Source organism: Terrapene carolina, unplaced genomic scaffold, assembly GCF_002925995.2.
Source record: "Terrapene carolina triunguis isolate 2854851 unplaced genomic scaffold, T_m_triunguis-2.0 Scaffold58, whole genome shotgun sequence".
Taxonomy (NCBI): Eukaryota; Metazoa; Chordata; order Testudines; family Emydidae; genus Terrapene; species Terrapene triunguis.
In genome coordinates this window covers 103,650,422-103,675,917 of record NW_020664409.1, presented here as the reverse complement: position 1 = coordinate 103,675,917, position 25,496 = coordinate 103,650,422, and the positions used below count along the sequence as shown (strand labels likewise).

General features: G+C 46.2%; 1 protein-coding gene across 1 annotated transcript in view; it reads left to right on the top strand.

Moving 5' to 3' along the window:
- Positions 1-25,496, top strand: part of COL22A1 (collagen type XXII alpha 1 chain) — a 304,788-nt gene that overhangs the window by 109,149 nt on the left and 170,143 nt on the right. Inside the window, exons 5-8 of the mRNA XM_029913401.1 lie at positions 8,069-8,180; positions 19,564-19,687; positions 22,753-23,028; positions 24,075-24,155. Coding sequence (XP_029769261.1) covers positions 8,069-8,180; positions 19,564-19,687; positions 22,753-23,028; positions 24,075-24,155 — 593 coding nt within the window. The remainder of the gene's footprint in view (positions 1-8,068; positions 8,181-19,563; positions 19,688-22,752; positions 23,029-24,074; positions 24,156-25,496) is intronic.

Sequence of the window (25,496 nt, the reverse complement as noted above, 5' to 3'; positions counted from 1 at the left end):
GTCACGCAGCAATCGTGGCCCAACCCTGGCTTCCAAAGCCACCTGCAATGTCTGCTAACAAGCCTGCGGCTCAAGGATCAGACTCCTCAGTTACCAAAGGACCCATAAAAAATAAAACCTGTGAAAGTAATCATCTTCGACCTTGAGGGATTGCCGCCGCAGCTGCCGATGACAAGAGGTCAGGCTAGATGATCAGATTGGCACCCTTTGGCCTAGGAATTTAGGAATCTAGGACATCTGGACAGTCTAGAGAAAAAAAATTGGGTTAAATAACAGTCCCAAGAATTAGCCACATTTTGGAGGAAACAGTCCTGAACTAAGTGATCATATGCTGGCCAGCAAGGGCAATCTGCAAGGGAAGAGAAGATACATGCGCCTGAATACCAAAGATCCCAATGGCATTTTAAGAATTAATTAACCCTAATTCCTGTGTAAGTGAAAGCACTCTGTGCTGTAGTGGCATTGCAGAGGACCATCCAGGCTGTCAGCTTTCTGGGTTGTACTCTAGTACTGACCACAGCAGCCTAATTGGAGACTCTCTTCCCCACAACTGAAATCCCTGGGCACAAACAAGCCAAACACCATGTATTGTAATCTCCACTTATTTATAACTCAGTAAAGGATGTTTGGGCGTTGTGCCGCAGAAGCAATACAAGATGGTAAAACCCAGTAGCCTACAATTATAGACAGAGATGGCTGGGATTGACTGTCAGCGCTTCTCTGGTGTCCAGTGGTCAGCAGCATAGGGTTTGAATTCCAAAGATGCCAGTGACTCACCAGCTAATTATAATATTACTCAAACTATATATATTTGACACTGCAACATGCCCTGGCAGCCGGGAAGAGGAGCATGCATACCAGGGCTCCTTGAGGAGAAAAGCCACAGCCGGCTGATGCAAAGTTGACTGCAGTGCAAAGTTGTTCATCTCATTGTTCAGGGGGTCCTGGTGTGACATCCGTTTTTACCCGCCCTTTGCACTCCGCATTGGAAATTGCCGATATCCTAGTCATCTTAGGCAATCCCCTGGGGAGACAAGTGGGATACACTAGAATAGCGACGGAGGTCTGTAACAGATCCCTGGCTGCAGAGAGTCGATGCACAAACACAATGGTTGGCAGCTACACCACACACATGTGGCAAGGAGGTAGCTAGCAATTTATATAGGCACTGTCCAGTCTGTTTCCCCTTCCCTCTCCCCACCCACTGCTATACCTATAATAGGTCATGGTAGGCGGTGTGTCGCACCAGATGTGATCACTAACCACTTATTTACTAACCCTTAGCTGATCTGAATATTCCAGCGTAAAACTTGGAATGTAAAGAGCTTTGAAGTGATAGGATGGATCTCCACCAGATTTGCCAACATTTGGGGACCTTTTAATATCCTCTCCTCTCCTGAAAACCATGCGAGGTAGGGAAATAATAGTCACATTTTACAGCCTATTGAAGTTATTGGGAGTCTTTCCACTGACTTCAGTGGGCTTTGGATCAGGTCTGTTATGAAACCTAGTACTCCTGGAGCTTTCTGTGTAGCAGTGTTTCTCTACACCACAAGCAGTCAGATCCTATGAAGCTAGACCCCAAAATGTAGCTTTTTTCAAACACCCTCAATAGTCACTTATTGAAAACAAACAATACAAATATAAAATAAGTCATGCGAGAAAACACTAGAGACTGTGGCTATCGGTGCAGAATTCCTTGATTCCGCACCTTTGCTTTGTCTACCTGCAAAAAACTCCACCCAATCTGCTACTCTTCTCTGGCTGTCTCTGTTACTCTGCCTGCATGCCCTCCACACCAAAAAGAGAGGTTTTTTCCCAAACTGTCACATTAATATTGCGATACGTGTGTATGCTATAGCACCATCTATCTGACTTCTAAGGGAATTCAAACCACCACAAATCGAATGGAAGCCAAACCACGCTTTTAAACGATAGAAACTAATTAAAATTGGCATCTACTATAAATAGTTCTGGTAAGTTCAACCGGCACAAGCCTATCTGGCCTACAAGAACATCAAAGAAATAACTAACTCCTGTTTAATCTTGTTTCACTGGAGCAGGAAAGAAGCAGAAAGGAGGTTAGTGGCATCAAGCCAAATGTCCATCATTCAGAAAATGCAGAATGCCCTCAACGTAGAAAAGCCTTTTGTGACAAGGGAAAGAGTTGAATGTTAAAACCAACTTTGAATGTGGCTCAATATGCCACTAGCAACTGCCTGAAAACTGAGGGGTAAATGAATAAGAGAGAATGAATAGGCTGAAAGAGATAAATAGACCAATACAATAAATAGAATGGAGTGTTATGAATATGGGATCAAGTGATGAAATATGCTGCCTTGGAAACAATTTTGTTGTCTTATTTCCTGTTGTTACAGAAAGCTGGCTATTCTATTAAAGCAGCCCTTTCCTCTATATTGTATGATTCTCTGGCTCCATCTCTTCTCCATTACCTGTTTGCTCATGGCTTTGAATCCTCCTTTTCTTATACTGTCTCTTCAGTCTCAGCTGCTCACTGCTTTTGCTTTCTCCTTATTTGTCCAGCACCATTCTCTCCACTTTTATCTGCTGGTGCTACAGATCTGCCTCTCCCTCTCTTTTGCTGATGCTTCAGGCAGATGATCTAGAAGAACAGGCTTCAGTGAATGAGCATGTCCAGTTTAGAGAGACGGAGATAAACAGGTCATCTTCTGGGCATACATTAGCGATAGGCCTCAGCCAGAATTACTGATTCTCACATTCCCATATTTGCTGACGCTGGAATTCAGGTCAAAATCCAGACTTTCTAGTTGTAGTTTGGAGGTTGTTCTGCAATGGTAGGATCCCCTAATGTTTGCTATGTGATACAGCAGAAAAACCAGAACATTCAATTGACCATAAACAAAAGGGAAACTGGCCCATCCAGTGCGTCTGACGGAGTGGGTATTCACTCACGAACGCTTATGCTCCAATACATCTGTTAGTCTTAAAGGTGCCACAGGACTCTCTGTGGCCCATCCAACTGCACCTTCCAACTGGCGGAAGTGGTGCAAAGTAAACAATTAGTGTGAATGGTGGCTCCTGGTGGTACAGATGAAGAATGTTTTAATATTGTTACAAACCTACGGCCATCTAAGTTCCTGCCTCCTTGTATCATGGGTGGGGAGTCCTTGTACAAAGTATTGGGACTACAGGACAGTAGCTTGCCTGATGCTTGTTTCTTACAGTAGGGTGGGATTTTAAAAAGTGCTCGGCATGAGCATGACTCTCCCCCACTGAAGTCATTGGTAAAACTCCTTATGGCTTCAGTGGAAATAGAGTTAGGTCAGCTCGAAGCACATATGAAAACCCAATTGTAGTATGTATGGAAACAAGGGCAAGAGGCAATTAGTTAATAGCAAGAGGCTCTGTTAACGAATCCTAGTCTATAGTGCACTCCCAAGGCACCTAAATCCTCTGGCTTTTATTTAAGGAATTTAAATGTTAAAAAACTCCTTACAAGTTACTTGTAAATATCAGCAAATTGTTTTTAAAATGATTTATGCAAATTAGCTCTTTAAATGCTTTGCCTGAAATGCCCTTGATTCCCCCCCCCTCCCCCCCCACACACACACTGAAAAGATGGCAACCCTAAATGGGGCCTATACTGTTTTGGGAGACAGTCAGAGAAGCTGCTGTTGGCTAAAGGTGCTGAATCAAACTGCTTAGCTGGATTTCTGAAAGTGGAATTAATTATCTGTGTGAAGCTGCTGCTTTTTGCTGTCTTTGCTGAAGAGTTGAAATACTAGTGAATAATATAACTTGTGAATTCTGGGTGTTTGTCTGTCCTCTCAATTTGACAATTACTCCAGAAATAGAAGTTGTTTTTGACTGCCAGAAAGACATGGGGAAACTGAGGTACTGATCGGATAAGCAAATTGTCGGTGCTCAACGTAACTGGTCACTTTCTGGACGGGAATAGAATTTAGGAGTTCCTAGTTCCATGCTCAATCCCCTGGAACACAGTACAGTGCCTGAATATAAACTTTTATTAATAAAACCCCCTCCAAATAACTGGAGAAATCTATATTTGCTAATTCTTGCATCTTCCTTGGTAGATGAATAGAAGTTCATCAGCAAAGAAACATTGCAGTTGAGCAGTTCCAATCCTTCACACTCTGCAAATGAAGGAAGATAGTGACTGTGGGCCATGATTTAGGGTACTGCCGGGCTACATTTGGTCCTCAGACCACAGACTGGACACCTCAGTTGTAAAAGGAAGTGCTCTTGAATATTACAACTAGGACAAAGTGAACGGTGCCCCGTGCCACAGTTTGGCTGCTTTCTTCCTGCAAGAGCTGAGTAAGACTGTGCTGTCTACAGGGCCAGCGCAAGGATATTTCGCGCCCTAGGCAAAACTTCTACCTTGCGCCCCCCCCTCCGCTATTTTGGTGCGGGGGACTGGTCCCAGGCCTCCGTGGGGGACGGGGGGCAGGGGGGCTGGCCACTTCCTGCGGGAAGTGGAGTGACCCGACCCCAGCCTGCTCCGCTCCCCTGGCTCCCAGCCATGCCGCTGGCAAGTGTGGGGGGACAGTTCCCCCCTCCCCCCAAGCCTGGGAGCCAGGGGAGCGGAGCAGGCTGGGGCTGGGTCACTCCACTTACCATGCGGTGAGTGCAGGGTCGGGCCTGGCTGCAGTCTTCAGGGGAGTGGGGGCAGGGCTGGGGCGGGGTGGGGCTGGGGCGGAGCGGGGCTGGGGCCATGGGGCGGAGCAGGGGCCATGGGGCAGGGGCGGGGAGCCCCCTCGCAGCAGCTCCCCGCCCTGCAGCGCCTCCCTGCAGCAGTTCCCCGCCCCCCTCCACCCGGGGAGCCCCCCCTGCGTCAGCTCCCCGCCCCAGCTCACCTCTGCTCCGCCTTCTCCCCTGAGCGTGCCGGCGCCGCTCCACTTCTCCCGCCTCCCAGGCTTGCCGAACCAGCTGTTTGGCGCGGCAAGCCTGAGAGGGGAGGAGAATTAGAGCGGGGGCGGTGTGCTCAGGGGAGAAGGCGGAGCGGAGGTGAGCTCGGGTGGGGAGCAGTTCCCCTGCACACACCCCCGTTACTTGCTGCGGGCAGCCCTCCCCGCACTCCCCTGCCCCAGCTCACCACTCCACCGCCTCCCCTGAGGGTGCTTTTTGGTGTCCCTAACCACTTGGCGCCGTAGGTAGCCGCCCAGTTCGCCTAGTGGTTGCACCGGCCCTGGCTGTCTGCATCCGGAGTAACAGGCTGCTTCCTGTAAAGAGTTATTACTGCAAATAAAGAGACATTGGGCTGATTTGATCAGTAGAGCAGCGCCTAAGAAATTACTTTCCTAGTCAAGTTTGTCATTGTGAAACAGAGCCTTTCTTTCAGGTCATTGTTCTCATGTTATTGGTCTGACCAGGGTACACTGCTTTTCATGAGACTGAATCAGGTTAGATGTTTTCAGTAGCCTCATGTTTTAGTGGCCATCATGAAGTAGGCTCCTGATGATCAAAGAGTATTATCCATCTCATTAGCTGCCAAATTTATAGCATTGCTGATTAAATGGCTCAGAGTCAGAAGCCATCCAGCTAATCACATCTGTGCTGATGGTGGCAAGCCACCAGTAATGTATCCATGCAGTATGCTATGCAAGAATGGAGTATGCTTGCCTGTTCTACTCATGAAAAAGGTCAGAAAGCTAAGAGATGTGTCTGAGAGCTGTATAATTCTCTTCCAGGACTTGGTTTGTGCCTGCTAAGAACAGCCCTACACCGCATGACTCATTCCTCTCCAGAGGAAGCTCAAGGAAGCCAGGAGACACTTGCTGGCTCTCAAGGGAAGTTTCATACTTCTCCATCCCTCACCACTCTGGAACCAGTTAATCCTGGTGTTTTGTAGGGCGGACCAGAGAGTTGTAGCTTGAGCGGAGGTCTGAACCTACAGCCCCAAGCTGTCCCCTCTCTGTCTCTGCACTGGATCTAGAGCCAGCAAAGGGATGGATTCATTCCAGAGTGCTTCCAGACACACAAAGTAAACAATCTGGGGAAGAAATCGAGAAAATATGTATTTTTCTTCTTCAGTTAAAAATTATCATAGGTGTTACATGTACCTGCAAAATTTTCATTTGAAAATGTGATGGGTCTCTTTAAAGGGGGGTTATGTAGCAAATGGATGGGTTAGTTAAAAATAAACCCCTTAATACCTGCTATTCCGATCTTAAACTTACCAATTTATTAGTTGAAAACCATGATGGGAAACCACACAGCGGAGCCTCCTTAAAAAAGCTTCATTCTTTTTGAACGTTATACCCCACAGGATCTTTACTAATATGCTTTGAAGCACCATAAAAATATAATTTCAACTACGGTCGTCATGGTAAATGAACAAAGTATTTTTTGCTAAGCGAGATTGATTCTGTTTCACTGTTTGCTCATTTCCTCGTTAATTCTCCAAAATAAAAGTAATTCGCAATGCACCAATCTTTAGTGTGAATTTGTGAGATTCTGCAGTAATTTATCTGCATGCTGTACAATAACAAATGATGATCATTAGGTTCTATTTGCAAAGTAGCTTTAACAAGCTTGCTTATCTGTTTCATTGTATTATTTTATTAGCGTAAGCAGCTCTGATCCTGCTCTCTTTTAGGGATTTCAGCAAGATGAAGTGATTGATTGAATATGACACTTCGTTTGCATCGACTGTAACAGTTTGAAAGCCATAAACAATCCCTCAAGATAAGGATGTTTGCTTGAGTTGTCAGGGAAAGATTAAAGCATGTTTGGCATCTGAGGCTAATGATGGAAATACTTAGGAGGAAGTTTTCATCACCATCCCTTGTACCTACATAGCAGAGCATGTCCTACATGGTTTGAAAAGTCTGGCAGCTGATGCTGAATTGGAATTGTGTAGCCGCTTTGGCAGTGATCCAACCTGCCCCTTCACAAATTAGCTTTTGTGGACAGCTAACAAGCTTCCTTGCCAATCAATGCGAGCCATTTCTCACAGACAACACTCGTGGTCCTTCCTCACGTCAGTATGTTTGGTGTAAATGAAAAATATGTGCTGCAGGGTGAAATGAGCTATCAGCAAGTCTGTATGGACAGGCCATGCTGGTTTTATATTACAGCCAGTAGGGAGCTTTCAAGTCCCTGGTTGTCTCTATTTGCTATAATTTATAGAAGCAATCACGGCTGATGACAGTATGTTAGAAGGTCTGTCAATGGAGTTGTCACCCAAGTGGTTATGGGATGAAGCCATGAGGCCCTGGAAGTATCTTAGCTGCCTTATTTAACCTCCTGAGTGTCCAGTAGCAGAGTGGACAGGAGGGAAGGCTACTGAGAGCCAGGAAAACTCATGCAAGACAAAAGGATCAGCCACCTTGAAAAGGTGCCCCTCCCCCCCAACAACAGACAGCATACTTTAGGTTTATATTTTGCTGTCTCCTGCTACCTATAGTCCTGTCCTGGGTCTGGACTACACACAATTTTTGTTCCGATTTAACTACATTGGTTTAAAAACTGATGTAGTTAAATTGGTAGAAACACCTAGTGTACATTTATCATAATAAGCTATTCCAATATAAGCATGTCTCAATTGGTATAACTGCATCCACACAAAGGATTGCACCAATTTATCTATGTTGGATTGGTTCTAAACTAGTATATTGGTACAGAAATCGTGTGGAGACAAGCCCTTGGACTAATTGCTCTCCAGTAAAAGGCTTCCCTAGATTTTATCTGTGCTGTTTATTTCTCCTCCTTAACTGTGTGACTCTCATGGATTAGTTGAATCTCATCTACTCCTAGGCGCTACGGGAATACAAATAATCATCATAAGTGCATGTAAAATGTCATTTTGATCTCTAAGGCACTTTGCAGTTTGATTTTTCTCTTCCTATGTGTTTATCACTCTGATTTTGGAGTAATTTGACAGACTAAATCATGCTGGAATTATGCGCAAACTTCTCCAAGTCGGAATTGGACCCATTTCTGAAGTGTGGCAGCCATGGTTGAACATAAACACCAGACCACAGTTTGAATGCTTGCCCCATTATTCTGCTGTTTGAACGGTAGCCTGATCACAGTCTTGTCTTTACCATTTACTTTGGGACAGGGTTTGACCTGGTGGATTTGTTCAGCGTGAAGGAAATTTTTGGAAGGAAAGAAAATGGAATTCAGAGTTCTTATGTACGACTTGGAAGCTTCCCCATCGTGCAGAAAACTGAGTAAGTTTCCTGATCTTCTTTTCACTTGAGCCTCTGATATCTGTGATTTAGTTCTTTTAAGTTAACCCAGAGTCTTAGCGGATGTCCCGAGGCAGTGCATCTATAGGAAATGCATAAAGGAGTTTCTGCTGACTTTGAGTTGTCCATTCAACTCTGCTGGCAATGCTCTGTCACAAGCCACCCTGGAACCTAGGTTCTAACCCCATTAATCACCCCTGTCTAAAATGAGCGTTTGGTGGCACTTTCACCGAGGTGTGTATTTGCTAACCGCAGGAGACTGATTCCCAGTGGATGTAGTTATCAGGCAGCTAATACAGTTTCTTAACCTCCTAAAAGAATGAACAGCAGTTAATCCTCTGTCAACATGGATTCAGTTCTCAGGGGCTTTTATAACATGAGGCTGCCAGCTGTGTCACAGTCCATCAAAATGGGCTCTCTTCAACCTGTCATATGAGTTCTGCTAGCATTAGCCTTGAGAAGAACGAGTGCATAATTTCATTGAGTACCTATGGAACAATGGATTGAATTGTCATTGTTAACTTTTTTTTTGCAGTAAATGTAAGTGTGATCGTTTTAAACTTAATATTAAAAAATCAATATTAATTATTTTCCTTCTTCTGGACAAGAGTTATTTTTCTAATCTGTTTTGACTCTTCTCCTTGGCTCATTGCGTATTGGAGATACTCTGGCCATTTACATTTATTTGATTTCATAAGCGTGGTCATCCTGGAACCAACCTGGATTGATTCCCTCTCCACCCTATCCCCTAAAAAAAAAAAAAAAAAAGGGAAAAAGTGAAAATATGACTACAAGAAAAAAGTTTAAAGTCCTCAAATTATGTCAAGTCTCAGGGCAAGTGAATTTAGGAATGGGGATAAATTCAGTGTACTAAATAAACCTTGGTCACTATGTGAAATGTATATGTAATTGCTCTATGTATAATGGGACTGGACTAATTCTGTATGATTCAGGAAAATGAGAAAGGGATACAGAGTCTTTCACCTCTGCTGTGGCTTGTTTGTTTAAATCCTGCCTAAATTTGTCATGGTACAGATTCAGCAGTCACTTAAGTACCTGCTTAGCCTTAAGGGCATGAGTAATCACAGCCTTCTTTATCAAAGCACTTAAGCACGTAGGTTAAGTCTGACTTCAATAAGACTTAAGCAAGTCTTTTTTTGTATTCAAGCGGAGTGCCCTAAGGGTCGGTCCTGGGGCCAGTTTGGTTCAATATCTTCATTAATGATCTGGAGGATAGCGTGGACTGCACCCTCAGCAAGTTTGCAGATGACACTAAACTGAGAGGAGTGGAAGATATGCTGGAGGGTAGGGAAAGGGTACAGAGGGACCTAGACAAATTAAAGGATTGAGCCAAAAGAAATCTGATGAGGTTCAACAAGGACAAGTGCAGAGTCCTGCATTTAGGATGGAAGAATCCCATGCACTCCTACAGACTAGGGACCAAGTGGCTAGGCAGCAGTTCTGCAGAAAAGGACCTAGGGGTTACATTGGACGAGAAGCTGCATATGAGTCAGCAGTGTGCTCTTGTTGCCAAGAAGGCTAACAGCATTTTGGGCTGTATAAGTAGGAGCATTGCCAGCAGATCGAGGGACGTGATCATTCCCCTCTATTCAACATCGATGAGGCCTCATCTGGAGTACTGTGTCCAGTTTTGGGCCCTACACTACAAGAAGGATGTGGAAAAATTGGAAAGAGTCCAGTGGAGGGCAACAAAAATGATTAGGGGGCTGGAGCACATGACTTATGAGGAGAGGCTGAGGGAACTGGGATTGTTTAGTCTGCAGAAGAGAAGAATGAGGAGGGATTTGATAGCTGCTTTCAACTATCTGAAAGGGGGTTCCAAAGAGGACAGATCTAGACTGTTCTCAGTGGTACCAGATGAAAGAACAAGGAGTCATGGTCTCAAGTTGCAGTGGGGGAGGCTTAGGTTGGATATTAGGAAAAACATTTTCACTAGGAGGGTGGTGAAGCACTGGAATGGTTTACCTAGGGAGGTGGTGGAATCTCCTTCCTTAGATGTTTTTTAAGGTCAGGCTTGACAAAGCCCTGGCTGGGATGATTTAGTTGGGGTTGGTCCTGCTTTGAGCAGGGGGTTGGACTAGATGACTTCCTGAGGTCCCTTCCAACCCTGATATTCTATGATTCTAAGTGCCTAAGTGCCAAATTCATGGTCCAGTTTGGTGAATTTCATGGTCATAGGATTTTAAAAATAAAAAAAATTCATGATTTGAGCTATTTAAATCTGAATTTTCATGGTGTTGTAGTTGTAGGAGTTGTGAGGGGGGTCACAAGATTATTCGGGGGGAGAGTTGTGGTACTGCTACCCTTACTTCTGTGCTGCTGCTGGCGGTGGCGCTGCCTTCAGAACTGGGCAGCTGGAGACTGTGGCTTCTGGCCGGGAGCCCAGCTCTGAAGGCATAGGTGCTGCCAGCAGCAGCGCAGAAGTAAGGATGGCATGGTATGGTATTGCCATCCATACTTCTGCGCTGCTGCCTGCAGAGCTGGGCCCTCAGTCAGCAGCCGCCACTCTGCAGCAGCACAGAAGTAAAGGTGGCATGGTATTGCCACCCTTAATTCTTGCTGGTGGGACACTGCCGTCAGAGGTGGGCAACACCGCTCTCCAGCTGCCCAGCTCTGAAGGCAGCACAGAAGTAAGTGTGACAATACCGTGACCCCCCTAACATAACCTTGCGATCCCCACTGCAACTCCCTTTTGGGACAGGACCCCCAATTTGAGAAACGGTGGTCTCCCCCCATGAAATCTGTATAGTATTGGGTAAAAGCACACAAAAGACAATATTTAACGGTCCATGACACGTTTTTCATGGCCGTTAATTTGGTAGGGCCCTAGCTATGCTGACTGGAGATGGGATAACTCATGTGCTTGAAGTGTTTGGATGATTTGTGATCTATAATCTGAAAAGAGGCCATTCAGTACTTAATACAATTAGCAACAATTTGACACCCTGACACTGACTTGCTGAGTGACTGTGGGCAAGACTCTTCACTTCCGTGCCTCAATTTCTTCATCTGTAAAATAGGGATAATGATGAGGATGATCCTGTTTTGTAAGATACTTTGAGATATATGGATGGAAAGTGCTGTATGAGAGTGAATGATTAACTCAGGGAGAGTGACAAACATGGAAACAGTTTTCAGAGACTGGTCAGGAGGAGAGCAGGAGCTTCCATTGAGTCTGTGTGGAGAACAGAAGTTCCTTGAATCTATCAGAGATATGGTAAATAATGCTCCAGGGTAGCTGTTCAGAGCCATGAAGAGCGTGATTCAGTTAGAAAGTCACTTCCCTGAATCTGACTTGACGTTGCTGTGCTGGGAAGAATTTGCACATCTCTTTGCCAATCATGTTTAGAATGATGGGTGCAAATACATCTGTGCTGGTTTCACTTGGTCTCATCCCTTGTTGTGCAGAGGTTTCTGGTGGTACTGCGGATAGCCTGTGTCCAGGATCCCTTTCTGTTGTAGCTTGTGAAAGCCAGCGGTGAAGCACTTTGTTATTAGATGGGAGTTCTCACTTAGGACACACTAGAAGAGGGCAGAGTGCCATCCCTATTGAAATGTGCTGAGGTTTGGCTTGTGCTGGAGAAAGCGTATCTCAACTTTGATTTTCTGTTGAACTATTGGCCAGTCTTGAACCTCCCCCGTCTGGGGAACATGTTCTGGAAGTTAGTTGCCAAGCTACTGTGGAGTTATCTGGACAGGGTAAGCTTTCTGTCTTTCTCAATCTGGTTTCAGACCCAAGGATAAGGCTGAGATACTATAGCCTTGGCCACTAACACAAAACCCTAAGGCAGAGAGGATAACATGGGGGCAGTGCGACTGATGTGTAGGATGCATGACTGAGTGATGGATTCAGGGCATCGATATTAGATCTGTCACTTAGCTGTGTTCAGTGGCTATTCATCATGTAATAATGCTGATCTGGGTGCGTAGACTAGCTAAGGAGGACAGGACTTCACTGAAGTGAATCCATTCATTATTTAGAGGTAGGTATGAGTAAGCTTTCAGGACCCTTCTCGAGGCATCCAGGACTCATTGCTATTTTTGCTCCAGGAAGCCATGAGAACTATTTAGCGGGTATTGTTACCCTCATACATGTCACTGTCTTATCAAGTCACAGGGTCCATTTTCTTTCCTCAGTAACAAACTGTTAAGGAGGGATTTTTAGTCTATAGTGACGGACACCAAAAATTGCCCCAAGGTTAAAAGCATGAAAACCATTTGCATCTGAGCATTTTCAAGCATAGCATTGCAGTGGCAGTCTCTGTGGTGAACTCTGTCTTCGTGCTCTCTTGTTGTTTAACTGAGATGACAGATTGGCTGGAATAAAGTTAATTAAAGCAGAATAGTGATGAAACCGATAGGCATTTCTTGCTGAGTGAAGAAACTGCTGTAGGCTCTTGCTTGTTCCCTGCCTGCCAGCGACAGGATTCAGGAGCGCCCGTTGACATAGTGTTGAAAATCATGTCCCTTAATTAGGTATCTAAATCTTGATTTCAGTGGGTAATAGGCAACACTGGCACCCTGTGTCTGAAATTGTGGCCATCTAATGGCCATTCAGTGGCCTGTGTAAAATGAATTGGTGTTCTCAGGCCAGTTCCTAGTAGCCATTTGTCCACATCACAGCTCCAACTACCACATTTCACACGGGTCATCACCCTTGTGGACAATGGGGCTAATCCAAAGCCCACTAAAGTTGAAGGAAGCCTTTCCATTGACTTCAACAGGCTTTGGATGAGGGCATGTTTGCCAGCCATTGACTGGGCGAAGGGCTAGCATTACATTCTGAGCCGTAGAAGTGGTCCTTCCAGGATAGGCCAGGGGCTCACTAGCATTGCAACTTGGGGCAGTCTTGCATTGCTTCCGCTCAGGCTGCATCATTTTGTTTAACATAGCTGCAGTGTTGTTCTCCCTAGGACTATGTTGGAGAATAACTGCTTCCACAACTATTTGTATTGAAACAGGTTTTTTTTATAAATTACTAAATTTCCCTTTGTAAACAATCAAAAAAAAGGAAATTAGAAAAGGGCCTGCCGACTTTCACCCTTCTTCCGTATTTTAACTTGCAAGCCCCTGCAGTTTGGAAGGAAAACAAATTCAAGTTCCAGGAGGTTTTAGTATATTACATTTTTGTCTTCAGCAGCCTAAGGTATGGCGGGTTCCAGGAAGATTCCCACGGGAACATCACTCAAGGAAAATGAAATCCCATATACCTACATAAAACCAGGAACTGAAATTAGGAATAGCACTAAAACAAAGACTCCTTCCTCCAAATAATTAGTAGTAGTGTTAAGCAATTCATGGCAGCTTCTCAGAATTAGATACTAATTAATTTATTTACTGAGTAATATATTTAAATGGTTTTAGTTTCCATTTGGAAAAAAAAAAAAGTTATACGTGAGAATTTTGTGCTCGGAAAAGGTGCCAGACTGGTGGCCCCGGAGAGTGAAATCCTCTTCATCTGCAGAAGTAGAGCCCCAATTCAGCAAAGCACTTGTCCTTCTGTACTTGAGCACTTGCTGAAAGTTAAGCAGGTGCTTAAGTGCCTTGCTGAACTGAGTCCTAGGATGCAGGGTGGGCAAAAGCAGTGCAAACTTTCCTTGGTGCCTCAAACATAACCTGTATGGACCACCTCTACGGCCGACAGGGTATTTCAGTCTCCATGGCTCATTCAGTCACTGGCCTCTCGGATTAGAATTGCAGTAGTGGCTTTTGTGAAGTGGACAGCCGCTCCCTGAGAACGAGCCTGATAAAGGGGGAAATCATGCCCCGCAGACCCTTGCATAAATCTCCCTGCACCCTATGCTATTTCTGTGGCACTGTCTCCCTGGATGCTACAGAAAGCACTCAGTGGGCCCTGGGATCCATATGGGGCAGAGAAGTAGGGAGTGGTCAGGACAGCACAACTTCCTCCTTCCAGCCCTGCAGAGATTTTTGAAGAAAGACAGTTCAACCTGGAGCTGCAGTTTTATTGTCTTTCTCCCCAAGCACCCTCCGCAACAAGCTCCTCCTTTTTAGTGGACTGTTCATAGGCAGATCTAGCTGTTAGGGACTCGGAACCTTGGCAACTGTGTGTGTGGTGGGGGGGGCATGTCAGGCCACAGAGCCCACAAGTCAGTCAAGGGCCCCTTCACAGATGGCCCTGGCCTCTTGCTGATTTCCCAGGAGATCAACAGGGTTATTGAGTGAGCCCCACAGCCTATTCCGCAGGGGAGCAAGCCCCATCTCCCCATCTCCACAGGTTTCTCATGGAGTTTTCCTCCCCAAGAGCCTAATTCCACAGGTTTTGTGGCCAGAAGGTGCAATCTGGCCCTGGTGATGAACATGTTGTAGATAATAGGGAAGTAGAGTGATACCCACCAGCCTCAGTTCAGATAGATGGCTGAATGGCCATCAGATGTGAGTGAATATTAGCCATTGCTGGGCTGGGCTGGAATTGATTCATTGGGCTCAATGACCTAAATATTCAGACACCTACAAGTCTGGGTTTACAGGTGTTTCCTTCACGTTTCAGTGTTTTGTTTAATTTTTGTCAACTAATTTCCAAAATATCTTAAATGTCAGTAATTCTGCGCAAACACAAGCAAACAACACACCTTTGTTTCGTTTGGTGTCGGGAACGAAATCTGGCTAATGTTTCTCTTTGTGGTGTGATGGCTGTGGGTGGAGGATTTGGTGTTCTTATGGCAAATGAAAGGTGATGAGAAATCGAGGAGGAACCAGGAAGCCCTCTGGATGTGGGTTCTCATTTTTTATATGCCGAGGTTGGGATTCACCTGAGCTTGACTTTGGGTTAATTAACTCATAAACTAACCTGCTACACTAGGGATTTCCCCCAGCTTGGAGCTTTATAGAGAGCTCTTCTGTGACCGGTTGAGTTCTCAGAATTATAAACTCAGCAATCAACAGCAAGCTCCCTGTGGATACCAGGCAACCTGTAAAGCAGGATTTCAGATGCTCTGTAGGATGGATCATGAGCTCATTTCAGCTTCAGGTGAAGGCAGGGAAATAAAACATTTCTGGGGACTGCACTCACAGTACTTGGATTCCCAAATACCCAACTGAGCTACTTGATGGACATCAATGTTTTTAGCAGGGAAATAAATGAAAACTCATCAACAGAGCGCTCGTTATTTATGAGGTATTGCATTTCCACAAAAGACACAGGGGCAAAGGACTTCAGCTCCAGCTTTTGTCATGCCTTCTGAGCAACAGAGGTGTCTTTACGTTTGCTTTTGGCACAAAGGCTGTGTCTGCCAAGAACTTACAGCCTGTTCTTCAGAGCCTTAAAAGCTGCAGCTGAGGCTGAGGGGGACTGGTAACAGGTTATTACAGCTTCCCACCACTTTAAATCCATGTGATGCACCGTTCAGCAGCATCTGTGTAATGAGTCAGTGGTCTCAGTCCAGTTCCTAGCACAGAGGTTTCCACAGAGCCACACAGGCAGTCCTAATAGAGAGTCCAAGAATGGACCCGTCCAGTAGTGTAATCAAGGGTAAACATGCGTAAACGGAATTTTTCCACTTCTCATTTGGGGAATGTGGCGTTTAGGTTAAGTTCGTTTACCTACTTCCCCACTGGGCACTTCCAAGTTTGAGTGGAAGCACTTGGGCCAAACACATGAGCCCAACACTCAAAAACAAGCGAAACTTTAAGCACGTCCCATTCAACAAAGCCTGTGCTTAAGACCTGTTGATTTTAATGGGACTTGCGTCCATACTTATAATGAAGCACGTGCTTAAATGCTTTGCTGAATCAGGGCCTTGGTAGGGGCCAGTAAGAGAGATGCGCCTGCCAATGCTATGCCCGTCCTGTGGGTAAATACGAGGGACATCTTCTCCCCAGGGCTGTCAGTGTGATCATTTGCCAGCACTAAGTTAACTGAGACAATGTGTTGGTCTGCTTGGCTTTCATTACATGGACTGGATGGGAAGTGTAGCCAGAGCAGTAGCTAATGGGCTTAGGACTCAGAAGTCAGAATGCCAGGGGATCGGGGGGTGAAAAGCTGTCTCCTATAACAGAGGCTGAGCTAACTCACTTCCTGCTGTGTTTCCAGGGAGCGGGGTCAGAGAGCACAGCAGGCAGAACAGGAGCTTCGGGCACCAGAAAGTGCCCAGGGCTTGGAGTGAGGAGATGTAGGGTAGGGAGCCCAAGTGGTTGGTAACAAAGGGGGATAGCAGTCCAGGACCAGGGGGATTTGGAAGCTGAGCAGAGAGAGGGGGAGACAACAGCAGGAGAGAGAGAGGAATGTCTACACTGCAAAAAAACCCAAAAACCAACCAAACAAAAAAATTAAATGAACCCATGGCGGCAAGTCCTAGAGTCCAGGTCAACTGACTTGGGCTTGCAGGGCTTGTATTACAGGACTAAAAATAGCAGTGTAGACATTCCCACTCAGCCTGGAACTTGGGCTCTGAGACCAACCCTCCCTCCCTGGGTTTCAAAGCCCAAGCTCCAGCCGTTGGAGAAGGAACATCTACACTGCTATTTTTAGCCCTGTAGCATGAGCCCCACAAACCTGAGTCAGTTGACCTGGGCTCTGAGACTCACTGACTTTTTTTTTTTTTGCAGTGTAAACGTACCCAGAGAGAATCAGGAACAAGACAGGAGGGAAGGCAGGAGGGGGATGGTCAGGGCAGGACCAGTAGGGTAGCAAAGGGTGCCACTGCTGCCCATGGAAGAAGAGTCAGGAAGATAGGCAGGCGAGGAGAGTGAATGGAAGTGCAGACGGTAATTGGCAGCATTTCAGGAGCTTAGATACGGGAGGCACTCCCAATGCCAGCACTCCAGCCAGGATGGGGGGGGTTTATGGCCAAGCACCAACTGGGTTGCACGTCTCTCCTGAAACAAATGAATGGAGACCTTGTGGTTTTTAGCTCATTATTCTGAAAGGTTTGTTAGGGAATGGGGTGGTGGGGGGAAGGCCAATTGAATCTGTCAGCGATTTAAAAGGGCCCTGTTTCCCTCTTCAGAGAACTCAGACAAAACCCATGTACAAAGCAGACAGTCGTGCGACAGGCAGTTCACACAAATATGTGTCAAAGGTACACGGGGCCTGGCGGTGTGCCCATTGGCAGGACTGATGTGACTGACCTGGCTGTCCCTCACCAGACCTCCTCTGCACTGCTTCTGTGGCTTTTTGTTGCCACTTTCATGCCAGATTTATTCTCCACTGGGGCTCTGGCAGGACAGTGGCAACCCAGGGGCCTGCTCTTTTGTGATATGGAATTACTGTGGGTTCCACAACTCGGAGGGGAGGGAGCTCTTGGGCTCTCTTTTTTGCTGTGTGAGAGACAGGACGCTGGCACCAGGAGAATCCATGTCAGGTGGGAAGGGCAGTTGGGTGAGCAGCTAGCAAACAGGAGTTGACTGTGTCTGGCCAGGTCCCAGGTCTCCCTAGGTGAAGAAGGGTATTGTAAAGTGCCAATAGGGAGCCAGAATCTGACGCTCGTATGCTGGCCAGCTATTCAGAGGCGCTGAGCGCTTGCAGCTCTCCTTGGGAGCGCCTTCCGGCCACACAGGCAGCAGGTGTTACACTGCAAAGGCCTCCGGTTAGCTGTGTGGAAATGGAGCTGAGCAGCTGTTAAAACGTGTTAACAGGCCATGTAGAAAATGATGAGATAAGCCAGACAGAAATAGGTCCAAGGTCTTGCTTTTGTTGGAGATCTGTCACAGCATACAAGGAGGTAGGAGTTGTGGTTGCTACATAGTGACTACTAGGAGTCTTCTTCAATCTGGCTTTTGGGAAAGAAATTGGGGTTCGTTGGGGGTGTTCCATTTATGTGTGTGTTACAGCAGAAGCAACAATAATGGTCTAAACCACCGTACTATCTGTTCAGATATCTTGAAGGGCTTAACTTCAAATCAGGAAATTCAAAGTGAAAGCTAACGACGGGAGAATTGGTTTGCATGAAGCATGAATGACTTTGAATCGTTGCTGTAAACTCAACCCCATACTTATTTGAGGTGGCTTTTATTAAAAAAACATGTGGATGTTTTAAAACTCCTGCAGCCTGAATTTTCAGTGGTGGCCTCTAGTTTTGAATGCCCAGCTCCCACTCTTCCCACTCCTCTGGGCAAAGTCAGGGACGCTACCAATACAAACAGCTTCCTCAGTGCTTCGCCCTTCATTTATTGCTGCTAAGGCTTTTGGGTTCTCATTGGTGCCTGCGACACATGTGGCAACAAGGTTGACTCAAACAGGTTGATTCTTCATCGTCTCAGAGATGGGTACCGATCCTACGAGGCAAGCTATGCACTAGGGATGTAAATAGGGTTTAAAAATAGTAACCATATAACCTATTAAAATTCTATTGGTTCAACGGTTAACTGTTAAGGAGTTCACATAGGTGGGGAACTAGCGCTGTGAGGGGGGAGGGTTGCTGCAGCACCCCTCCATTTTATGCGGGGCTCCACTGTTGGCTTGCACCGGTGGTCCCGCTGCCGGGCCCGCGCCTGGGGTCCTGGCTGCTGGCCCTGTGTCTGGAACTCTGCTGCAGCCGGGACGCTGGGCACGGGTGGCAGCAAAGCCCCTGGGCATGGGACAGGACCCGGGCATGGAGCAGCAGCTGGGACCCTGGGCATGCACCGGCAGCGGAATTCTTGGTGCGGGCCGGCAGCCAGGACTCCAGGCGCAGGGTGGCAGCGGAGTTTAATCGTTACCTATCCGAAACTGATAAGACTGACGCTTATCGGTTAACCAGTTACACTTTTACATCCCTACTACGCACTGAGTACATTTCTGCTAAATCTGTTTGCAAAGTGTGTTTTGAGAAAGCACAGTTGATTCCACAAGCCAACAGAACAGTAACGTCTCCTTCAGGGCTGGCACTAAAAGCAGTGCCTGCTTTGTCTGGAATCCGATACGATATGATCCTTTCATGCTGCTCCAGTTGAGTACGTTCACAGGATGTGTCAGTTCTGCCTGCCTGCTTTCAGATGTGAAAAGCCCCCACTGCAGCAGAGGATCCAGACAGGATGCTTCACTTATCCGCTGGGTAGCTAGGCACCGAGGGGGGGTACCTCATCAGGGAAAACCCAACCTGTTCAGCATGATGTAGAACAGTCTGCAAAATCCCAGGTTTTGGTATTTAGGATGAGGGCTGGGAATGAATCATCTCCTCACCACAGGAATGGGGAAGATCCCCTCTAGGCTAAAGCTGGCATGCGCTGATGGAGGGGAGCAGACACATGTTTGTCTTTTTACTGGCTGCCAGATACAGCTGATTTTTTAAACATCTACATCATGGCTTTGGAAAATCTTGCCAGGACACGCAGGGGTTTCTGTTGGAGTCTTTTGCTCTTCGTTATTGTCGGTTACATTTCTCTCTCACTTCTTCTTCCCCAGGGGTGTATTCCCACAGGGCCTGCCTGATGAATATGCCTTTGTAGCCACCTTCAAATTCCGGAAGGCTTCCAGGAGAGAAGACTGGTATATTTGGCAGATTATCGACAAGTACGGCATACCGCAGGTATGGGCCCTTTCCAGCCTTCGGGAGCAGCCGTGTTCCGCACAAGCTGGCTATGCCGCTTTAACCCTTCACTCCCCATTCCGAATGGACTGATGAACGTTCCTTTCGACTGACACTCTTTCAGTTCATTCTGCCGAAGAACCTTTGCCTTTAAAATTGGACACGGCCCATGGTTTACATTGGGAAGGAGGTTTGCTCAGGCAGTGGCTGGGGTTAGGAGGAAATGGGCAGAGAAAAGAAACTCTCCTAAGTTTCAAAAGCACTTTGAGTCTTTCAATAAGTTTATTCAGCCGGTGCTTTATAGAAAAAATTACTGATTGCCCCAGAATAGGAGAGGATGGCCTCACCGTTAAAGCACAGGACTGAGCCTCAGGAGAAGTGGCTTCTCTTCCTGACTCTGCCACAGACTTCCTAGGTGACTTTGGGCAGGTTACTTAACATCCCTTTGCCTCAGTTTCCTCCCCTGTGAAATGGGCATAATAATGCTTCCCTACCCCGCATGGGGTTTATGTAGGTGAATTAATGTTTGTAAAGCACTTGCAGATTATTATTTTTTATTTTATCTGAAGATCTGCAAGTGCTTTACAAACACTAATTCACCTACACAAACCCCATGCGGGGTAGGGAAGCATTATTATGCCCATTTCACAGGGGAGGAAACTGAGGCAAAGGGATGTTAAGTAACCTGCCCAAAAGTCACCTAGGAAGTAGCTGTACAGTCACAGGACCTAGTGAGCGCCCCCTCCTGGCCACTCATTAAGATGGCTGTGAGGGGGAATTCAAGTCTCTGCTGCTCTGGATCCCCACTGGTTCCTTGCTTGGCCTTTGTGGCACATTTCCTGGGCACCAAATAGTCTGTTACCTCTTCTTGGAAATGGGGCTCTTCAGCTTACCTTCCCTAGGCCCCCCAAGATACCCTGTCACTTAAATACATCCTGCCCCACAGCTCCACCTCAGAGGTGTGAGGCTTCCGGTTACAACTGAACTCTTTCAGAGGCACACACCAGTTGGGAAGCAGTTCACACACACTCTGACACTTTGCATGGCGTCGAATGCGTTTGTTCTTTTATACCTAATCAGACAGAGCACAGAAGAGTGTGGATCACACAAAACAATAAACACAACATAGGTCACTTTCGATCTCTCACCCTTCACTTGGGAGTGCTTCGGGGCCACCCATTGTTGTGCATTGTTGTGCCCTGGCTTATATATATGGGTGGTCCATCCCTCATGGAGTCCCTTACCCAGCTTCTGTGACCCTGCTGTCTCCTGCCTCATGCTTCCTCTCTGGCTCCCCCTATTTCTGTGTGTTTCTTATTTAAACCCCTCTTGGTGACCTTTTCTCTTTTGTTCTATTCCTGGTAAGTTCCACTGTTCCTACCTTCCCCCCCTCCATTCAGAGTCATAAGCTAGAATGGTTTTCCAAGGCTTGAACTGCTTTTTAGCATAACCTTTGTATAGTAAAAGTACTGTCATTAACCTTAAGTATTTCCCTTTGTCCCTGTCTGGTGTGTACCAGCTACAAGACTTTGGTGGATCCACATACATAGAGACACGCATGATACTGCAGTTGTTCATAATGCAACTTCACAGTAAAAAACCGGAATTCATATGTTATACGTACATAGCCCCAATTCATCATGACAGGTTTCAGAGTAGCAGCCGTGTTAGTCTGTATCCGTAAAAAGAACAGGAGTACTTGTGGCACCTTAGAGACTAACAAATTTATTAGAGCATAAGCTTTCGTGGGCTACAACCCACTTCTTCGGATGCATATACATCCGAAGAAGTGGGTTGTAGCCCACGAAAGCTTATGCTCTAATAAATTTGTTAGTCTCTAAGGTGCCACAAGTACTCCTGTTCTTTTTACCAATTCATCATGAGTGCAATCTATCATCTGTTGCCATATAGGTTTTTTAACAACACACCATGTTGTCTTTTTTGTTTTGAGGGTGGGGGAGTGGGTTTTTTGTTTTGCCTAATGCGTACATTTTAGTTTGTTGTTACAGAGTTACTGGTGATTCCTGAGGGGCTGCCAGTGCTGATTGCTTTAGCAGTGCTACATATTATTATTCCTTTGGATTTGAACTTCCAAAGGATGTGGAGAGATATTCGAGACACTCAGGCAGCACAGGGGATGGGTGTAGTATTAGAACCTAGCTAGCTGGCTAGCTAGATTCTTAAGTCAGCCAGTGAACAAAGGTTAATATCATTATCTTGATAAATTATCAGCTGATCTTTGATAAAAGGAAATGTAACTTACTGTGAAACCATACTCTCTTAATTCCAAATCCTATATACCAGACAATCTGTCATTTCCTGTTGTTCATAGCTGAAAAATTGACCCCCTGAAGTTCGGAAAGCAAAAAGCAATGGGTAAAAATTTCAAAAGTGCCTAAGTCCCATTTTCAAAATGACTTTGACACTTAGAAGCCTTAAGTCTCAATGAAAGTTAATACGACTTAGGCTCCTAAATGCCTTAATCACTTTTGAAGATGGGACTTTGGCTTCTAGGTTACTTAGGTGCTTTAGAAAATGTTACCCTTTATCTGCTTGCTCCTACATCCATGGCTTACTATGTACAGTACTTGAGCGGTCCGATGGAGGAATTATGAGAAACAATATGCTCATAGCAATGGCCTTGGAAAGAGAAAGAGAGAGAATTAGTGGGTGGAGTATGAATTCCACAATGCTAGGGGTGATAGGAGTTTACCTATTACAGATTAAACTGGGCTCTTTCTCTCTGATTTGAAAACGTGATTGAATTGAGTCCAGTCATTCAGTACTTCTTCCTTCTTTGTCACGGCTTGGTCATTTTAGTCATAATGGTAGGTAATTTAGGCCATCATCTAACCTCTTTAACATGCCTTGTCTTTTCCCAATCTCATTTCCTATCCCATCTTCAGGCATGTCCCCCACACCCTGCTTATATCTCTTTCCCTTCCCCTCTGCTCTTAGTAACTTTGACTCTGTAAAGCACTTTGGGGTACAGTTTATGTGAAAGGACGAGTGTACGGAGAATGAAGTTGTGTTGTATCGGCAGCGTTCTTTCTGTTGATTCCCAGGTCTCTATCCGCCTGGATGGAGAGAACAAAGCCGTGGAGTACAGTTCCATTGGGCTGACCAAGGACGCAGTACGAGTGGTCTTTCGAAATGCCCGAGTCAGCGATTTGTTTGACCGCAACTGGCATAAGATCGCCCTCAGCATTCAATCCAAGAGCGTCTCCCTCTACATCGACTGCAAACTAGTGCAGACGTTGCCTATTGAAGACAGAGAAAATATTGACATTCAAGGGAAGACCGTGATTGGCAAACGCCTGTATGACAGCGTACCCATAGACGTAAGTACTGAGTCTGCGGATTCATTCCCAGGGGAATGATGTCCATCTGTGCAACGGTGATGGGGTTTTCTGGTGTCACACTCTCACTGAACCCTCTCTTTATTCATTGTCATTTCCTGAATCTTTGCGTTTGATTAACTCTCTGAGAATGGTTGACATCTCATCAGATACCAGGGTTTCCATCTTCTAACCTCAGAGTACTGAAGTGTGCAGTACAGGGATACAAAAAGGGGGCTCCATTTCATCCTTCCGGCCAGTCTGAGCTTGCCATTGTCAAACTCATGTCCATAGGTATCGATCACCTGCAAACATAATCGGCAAATCTACATAATACCAAACAACATCTGAACGTCTCTTTGCTGTCCCAACCTGGCCCTACATGGGGTTTCATGTGTAGTAGTTAGAGGCAGGAAAGACTCATTAAATCACTGAGTCCTTTCCTGCAACGTCAGAATATGGTCCTCACCGCACAGAGAATACATCCGGCATTAAATTTGTACCATGCTTGGTCGTAGCGAAAAAATCAAGATACTTACACTTGGTCTGGTTCTCTTCTTACATGCATGTAAATCAGGGGTAACTCCATTGAAGTTATAAGGGGCCTGGGCAAAGTGAATGGCGTGTGCATGTAAAATGATTTAGTAGCATTTTACCCATAGGGGGAAATGACTATGTGAGTTGAACACAATGAACGCCATCCTATCCAATTGAAATTGCAGGGGGAATTTAGGTAGGCAGAATGTAACTTTCCAGATAGGAATTTGGCCAGGACACAGAGGTTAATATACATCCTTATTCTTGTAAAAAGCATCACAGGATCTTTAATGAATACAGAGAGTCAGAATCTTATTAGCATAGTGCCCTTCACAGAATGCTGGCGTATTGACAGAGAAGGATGCATGTCAGCTATGGAACCCCCAGAACCATCGTGATCTGGCCTTTGTCTGTATTGTTTGCACTCTTTGTATCGAAACACTAGGCACAAGTTGGCATTAATAATTCACAGTCGCTGAAACACAGCCCTATTGTCTGTCTTTGTTTTCTAGTTTGATCTTCAACGGATGGTAATTTACTGTGATTCCCGACATGCCGAGCTGGAAACCTGCTGTGATATTCCCTCTGGACCAGTAAGATGTTGTTTTGTTTGTATATATATATATACACAGACACTCTTAGTTTAGATCGATTATCCAAATAAGGGGTTGCAGCCGTGTGAGTCTGATGTTATAAAGGTAGTGAATCAAACCCATAGAATTGGTAACATGACAATGATGAGTTTACTGAAAAAGTGAAAAGTATTGTAACCCTTCTGCCAGGCCAAGTGATAGCAGCAAGGGCGGGGTTCAGTACATAGGGGTCCCTTCCCAACAGCGTGACACAGAACCAGCTCGAGCCCCCACCCAGTGACCTGGGAAAATCTTACACACACCCCTGGGCGCCTCGAAGAGGCAATACTTCCCCTCTCGCAAGCACAGAGCCTCGGTGTAGCAGAAAAATGTTTAATAACATGAGGTAAACGACATAGCATTAAATTGGGAAAACACCACAACTAGAGTTCATAGACCAAACCATGAGCGAAGACCCACCCCAGCAAATTGGGCCGTGTCCTTTCCCGTTGGTTCTTGAAACCAGCAACCAAAGTCCCAAAAGTCCAACAACCCCAAAGTCTCTTGGGTCCAGCAACCCAAGAATCACCAAAGTCCCAAAAGTCCAACAACCCCCAAAGTCTCTGTCCCTGGTCAGTGCAGCCCCAGAGTTCAGGGGGGAGGGGCGCAGGGTGTTAAGGGGCACCTTACGTGATCCGAGACCAACCGGCCGCCTCTCCGTGGGGTTCCGCCGCAGCCTTCACCACGAGCTGCTCCACTCCACCTGCTGTCCCGTGAGCCGCTCCTGCCGTCCCACGAACTGCTCTGCTCTGCTCCGCTCACCGACCTGTGAGCCGCCTGGCTCCACTCCGCTCCAACCGTCCCCGCAAGGCTCCGCTCTGCCAGCTGCTCCTCCAGCTGCTCTGCTCCGCTCACCGACCTGTGAGCCGCTCAGCTCCGCTCTGCTCTGCTCCAACCGTCCCCGCGAGGCTCCACTCGGCTAGCTGCTCCTCCAGCCGTCCCCGCAAACTGCTCCGCCAGCCGCTTAGCAATTCAGGCTCCCCCACTAGTTAACACAGCCTCAGTGATCTCAGCTCTTAGTAACTTTAGCTCTTTTGTGATTTCAGCTCTTTTGTGATTTCAGCTCATAGTAGGGGAGCCCCAGTGCTGGTGCACTAGTGGCCCAAAGTGAACTCAGCTCAGCAGCCTGTAACTAGACTCCTAAGGGAATCAAAGTTAGCTCTGACATTCAATAGTGGAGAGAGGAGAAGGTGCAATTGGTGTTTCAGGCTCACGCAGGGGCCCCACACCACCAGGTACCAATACCTGCCCCCAGCCTCTCTCAATTCACTGGGTTTTGTAACCCATGCCCCTTGACAAGCA